The sequence below is a fragment of the Cetorhinus maximus genome, chromosome 22, assembly GCF_964194155.1.
Source record: "Cetorhinus maximus chromosome 22, sCetMax3.hap1.1, whole genome shotgun sequence".
In the NCBI taxonomy this organism is placed as follows: domain Eukaryota; kingdom Metazoa; phylum Chordata; class Chondrichthyes; order Lamniformes; family Cetorhinidae; genus Cetorhinus; species Cetorhinus maximus.
The window spans coordinates 19175269-19181417 of record NC_135900.1 but is presented as its reverse complement, the minus strand read 5'-3'; the positions used below and the strand labels follow the sequence as shown (position 1 = coordinate 19181417).

Below are 6149 nucleotides of genomic sequence, written 5' to 3'. Positions count from 1 at the left end.
TTCTTCCATTTTTTATAAAGGGTTTATAACTGGAAAGAATTTTAATTAAAACCATTCGCTTGCACCCTCTGAGACATAGGAAGATGGCAAAGAAACAATCAACTGTTGTCAATACAGGCTGAGCAAGCACATTTAGTCAATGACAAAGGCATTTGTTTTTTTTTCTAAATTGCAGGATGCCAAATTAAGAATTAATTATTCCTTGTACCCATAAGGGTTGAGAACAGTTTGAGAGATAAACATCAATGTAATTAATAATGACAATGGGATAAAAAAAAAATTGAACAGAATTCCTTTTGAAATTATTTCATGGTAGAGCATAAAAATAGAAACAAAGGACAAGATAGTACACTCTCAAAAATTCCAAAACTTTCACCCATCAATTTCTCCTGGTTATTCAGTAGCATCAGAATTCTCACTATATGAATAGTTTTATAAGCAGATAATCTTCAATACCGCAAACTAACATTTACCAGACAGATTTATTGTCATTTATTGCATTTATAGATTGTTACAGTAATGTATCATTAATGCATTTCATATTAGTCCTTTTGATGTCTTAATTTGTCTTAGATTTGCTATAGAATTGAATTATAAAGTGTTGTTCTTAGAAAATACATTGTATTTAAAGTGCACAATGTGAAATCAATAACTCAACCATTATTAAATGAAGTTGAATTCAAATGATGGAAAATTTGATTTGTTATTCAGAGAATGAAAACCCCACATCCTGTCAAACTATTTTAAAATATAGTAAATGAAAACAAAAAGCCAGCACACACAAAGCATTCATTTTTCTTGCAAACATTTTGCATAACAGATAACTGAGGTCAAAATTTATTTCAGCTGCTTTCATTACACCCATAAACTTCTTTTCTATGCAGTGCCACTGATACTGTTGCAAATACTCAACACAGTTCTTCAAATGTCCAAAACTAAAAGCTTATAACAGAAAAGAAAATATTTTTCAGTCTCTTGTCATTTGTCAGAATTAACTACCCTTATAGTACTTAAGTGTAGCTGCTGAAAAAAAAAATGGTAGGCCTATTTAAGAGAAATAAATATTTGGACAATAAAGTCTTAGAAACCACATTATTGTTGACCACTCATTAAAGCTCATGCATTTTTCCAACAGCTGGATCTCAGAGTTCCTCCTTGTAAAATCCTAGTTTGGCTAGTGACATTTCCTTCCTCAGATGCATCACTTCCCAAAACATTTGTTCAACTGTAAAAATAGAATATAAAAAGCATAAAATGACAAAGATTGTAATGTACATCATTCTTAACTTAGTAAGAGTCATTTGTGCTCCAAATAAGTTTTCAACTCTACAGCAGTGACTGGAGCTAGTCAGAATTTTCATGAGATGCGTAAATACGTTAAATACAGTAATCTCAATTTTTTTCACATATTTAATGTGTACAATGCAGATCATAATTTCAGATATAATTGAACACCAAGTTTTAAAAACAATATATTGCAGGAAGGTTAAATAAATTGAGACAAAATTTTCTTTAATCACATACTGGCCATAATGTATGTCAATATAAAATTAAATGTAGTTGCATGAGCACTCTTATTCATGCACATAATAAGCAATTATTGACATTTTTAATCAGCAGCATAAACAAAGAGATGAGAGCAGAATGGCAGCCTGAAGTGATGAGGCTAAAGAAGGAACCACACCTTCTTTTGTATCAGTCCCTTGAATAAATTCTCCCACAAGTCACTTACTACTGCAAACTCCCTGTCTACCTTTTGACCATCCATTCACCAAAACTGTTCTGCAGTCACTTCTGCAACCTCACCTCCACCTTTATGCCCTTGTCCCCAGTAAAATCCTTACTCTCTTCCACCCTGGTAATTCTCCACTGTATGGCCTGCATCTTTGCTCCCTCAAGTCCAAGGGCCAGGCTTGAACGTATCTGGTGAGGCAATGGTTTAGCCATCCATCAGCAGATATGGCTACAGGACATCAAATGCAATTCACCTTGATCTGCTCTGGCAAAACTGTTCACTACTTTGCCTCACCTCCAACAAGTGAGAGGAACTCATGGACTTCTCTATCCCTAAGTCTAGAGCAGCCTCTGCTTCATCCTCCTTCCCCTTGCACACCAGGCAATACCGCCCCAAGACTTCATTCTGCCCCAACACTGAACCAGGATCTCTCTCTAGATTCTCTCCCTCTCCCTTCACACCTACACATCTTGTCCATGAGATTTATCTCCTGTTCCACTGATCATATTCCCACTGAACTGCTGAGCAACCAACTTCTTTTCCTAATCCCCGTACTAGCTGACATTGTAGATGGCTCCTTCTCCTCAGGTGTTACCTTCCCTTTCAAAATGGCCATCACATCCACTCCTCAAAATCCCTATCCTTGATCATTCTATCACCCAAGATCTCACCTCTATCACTATGCCAAGTCCTAAAACATGTTGGAAAAACTCAACAGGTCTGACAGCATCGAAGTCTGGGGCTCTGAGGAGTCATATTGGATTCGAAACGTTAACCCCGTTTCTCTCTCCACAGACGCTGCCAGGCCTGCTGAGTTTTTCCAGCACTTTATTTTTATTTCAGATTTCTAGCATCGCAGTATTTTGCTTTTATTTTAGTCCTCAAATATGTTGTCACTTCCCAAATCTGTTTCCATTGTTCCCAAAACTTGCTTGTCTCTTCAATCATGTTTGTGCCCTTCTATAGGACTGAAATGATACGAATCAAAGTCGCAAATGTCATTCTTGTGACTGTGACCATGGTGCGCTATCCCACCATGTCCTTCTAAATCTCTCTGCAGCCTTTGATACAGACAACCATACCACTGTTTGCCAATGGCACTCTTTCATTGCCCAGTACAGCAAGACTGTCTGCTCTTATCGATTCAATATTAGCCAGGATGCATACAACAGTACCTTCTCTTTCCACCCAGCTCCCCATAAGTCCCAAAAGAATCTATCCTTGGGTCCCCCCTTCTTCCTTGTCAAACTATCCTTGATGACATCACCTGAAGACATGAGTCCTGAAACTTACAGGGAGACAGGAAGATACAGGGGAGAACAGTAATACAAGGACAGGAATGCAGACATCCTGCCAAATTTAATAGACAACTTAACTGCAATGTTTTCTTCCATCTCCATCCCAACAGCTGGCTAGCTTGGCAGGCAGACCAGCTATCAGATGGGAACACCAGCAACTGGAGATTTCTGGCAGGGAACCTTGGGGATAATACCCGACAATTGCGGAGGGGAAAGAGCAATCAGGGTTTGGTGCAGTGGGGAGGGGAAGAAGGTAGTAATTGGGAGGGAGTAGCAATCAGGAGAAACTGAGCCAAAGTTCTGGGCTTCAGTTGGTGAGGAGAGTGTGGAAATTAAGAGGGAACCAGAGATCAGGGCATCTGATGGTGGCAGAGGGGTGAGAGAGAGATTGCAATGGGCAGAGGGGAGGTTCCTTCTCCTGGCCCACATGGAGTATTGTAAAAGGCACCAACCTTCCTGATTTAGCAGCTCTCAAGTCCCTTATATTTCCACATTTCCTGAGCCCTGGGAAACCTGGACAGCGTATTCAATTTAAATCAGACCTCCAGCTGCAATGTGATAGCCTGATTTTAATATGGTAATGAACTCCAAGTTTGGACATTTGCATGGCATGCTCATAATAAGGTCGCAAGTGGGGATGTTCACTGACAATTGCACAATGTTCAGTACCATTTGCAACTCCTCGGATACTGAAGCAGTCCATGTCCATTCGCAGCAAAAGCTAGATAACATTCAAGCTTGGGCTGATAAGAGGCAAGTGACATTCACGCCACACAAATGCCAGACACTGACCATTTCCAACAAGAGAGAGAATCTAACCATCTCCCCAGGACACTTAACGATATTACCGTCAATGAATCCCCCACTATCAACATCCTGGGTGGGGTGGGGGGGCGCGTCTGAGGCGAATAACGCCTGACTCCTCAAACCTGTCCACCAGCTACAAGACATAAGTCAGGAGTGTGATGGAATACTGTCCACTTGCCTGGATGAGTGCTGTTCCAACAACACTCAAGAAGCACCACACCATCCAGGAAAAAGCAGCCCGCTTGATCGGCACAACATTCACCAACTTAAACATTCATTCCCTCCACCACCACTGACGCACAATGGCAGCATCATGTACTGCAGCAACTCACTAAGCCTTTGACAGCGCCTTCCAAACCCACGACCTCTACAACCTAGAAGGACAAGGGCAGCAGACACATGGGAACATCACCACCTGCATGTTCCCCTCCAAGCCACCCACCATTCTGACTTTGAACAGAATCACCATTCTTTCACTGTCACTGGATCAAAATCTTGGAATTGTCTTCCTAAAGGCACTGTAAGTGTAGCTACACCACAAGGACTGCAGCGGTTCAAGAAGGTGGCTCACCACCATCTTCTCGAGGACAGTTGGGGATGGGCAACAAATGCTGGTCTTGCCAATGACACCTGCATCCCATGAAAGAGTAAAACCTGAAATGATGACAGGTGCATACACAGCGGGTTAGAGGCACATTCCCAGTTTTAAAATGTTTAATCCCCGCACCAGCCCTCTCCAATCTGTCATTGGGTGGGGGAGGGGATATTAATATTGAGGCCAGCTTTTCCACGTACATAGAGCTTAATGTCATCAATCTCTCCCTGGCTCACCCAAAACCTCTACTGCCTGTGTTGTCAGACTGTTTGTTCCATGTCCAGTTATGGATAAATTGCAACTCGCTCTACCTAAACATTTGAGATGTTACATTATAATTAGGTCCAACCACAAACACTGTATCCTCGCCACAAATTACACTGACTGCTAAAGCACTGTCTGAGATTGAAACCAACTCTTCAACACCTCAACACTGATACTGATCTGTGATTCCAACCATTTAGCCTCTCTATCCCAACAACTGCCTGCTTCCGCCTGAATAACACCAGCCTCCAACCCCTGCCTGATCCCATTTGCTGTTGATACCCTGATACGCAGCTTTGTCACCTTCAGATTAACTACGCCAACGCTTTTTTGACCAGCCTATCATTCTTAACCGTTCATAAAATCAACTCATCCAAAGCTCTTCTACCCATATCCTATTTCACACGCATCGCTTGTATTTTCTGATCCAGGTTGTCTCCTAGCCCCCACATCTCCAATTTTAAGTTCTCACCCTCATCCTTGCATTTTAATCCCTTCACTGCCATACCCTTCTCTACCTCACAAACCTTCATCAGCTCTACAACCTCATCTACTTCACATATGGGCTCTTTCATATCCCCTTTCCATTCCAACCTAACTCTAGAGGCCATGCCTTCGTCATCTAGACATGAAGCTCTGCAATTCTCTCCCCATGGCTCTTTGCATTCCCTTTTTCCTGCAAGTCTCCTTAACACTCATATCCTTGTCCAAGCTTTAGTCATCCCTGCTAACAATCTTTTTTCACTTGACAACCATTTCTGTCTGAATATGGTTCTCTGAAAAGCTTTGGGATGCTTTTTGGCAAGCTATTTCTGTTGCTCATTAAGCATCTCAACATGAATTGAGAAAGAAGAGAGAGTTCCTGCATTAACAAGTGTGGTGGCAGGCAAGGCAAAAAAAGGCACCGGCAGAAACTGAGAAGGAAGGGGTGGGAAGTTCAGTCTGAAGGTGGAAGGGAATGAGGTGGTGCCATGAGAAAGTAGAATGCACTTGTATGAACTTGGGAAAGAAGGGGAGTGCTTCTATGTCACTTTATGCTTCTTTATTCAATAAACAATTAGATATTAGCAAGGGAGCAAATGCATACCCACAATTTCTCTGCAGGAGAGGGAGTTTTTTTTCTACAAACTTCTGATATGCAGGTGAAAAACTATTGAGTAGACATGTGTCTGAAGTTTCTAACTCTATTTTTAATTCAATTACACATCATAGGTCTCAAATCCGTGCAATTTTTAAAATATTAACTTTTGGGCATTTATTGCCCATTTCTAGCTGCCCTAAGACTGCTGGACAAGAGGCCAACTGAGTGGTTTCTAGAGGTCAGCTAAGAGTCAGACACGGTGCCACACCTCGTCATGCACCAGGTATGAATGGCAGGTTTCTTTTGCAAAAGAATGTCAGCTGGGTTTTTAAGGCAAGTCAGAATGCTTCGTGATTACTTTTACAGATA

General features: G+C 41.4%; 1 protein-coding gene across 11 annotated transcripts in view; it reads right to left on the bottom strand.

Annotated features, from left to right (window-relative positions):
• Nucleotides 1–463: 463 nt before the first annotated feature.
• The window catches only part of rab3ip (RAB3A interacting protein (rabin3)), a 95518-nt gene continuing 89832 nt past the window's right edge, over nucleotides 464–6149 (bottom strand). For all 11 annotated transcript variants that reach the window (XM_078567882.1, XM_078567874.1, XM_078567873.1 and 8 more), the window contains one exon: nucleotides 464–1225. In XM_078567882.1, coding sequence (XP_078424008.1) covers nucleotides 1143–1225 — 83 coding nt within the window. In that variant the 3' untranslated portion in view covers nucleotides 464–1142. The remainder of the gene's footprint in view (nucleotides 1226–6149) is intronic.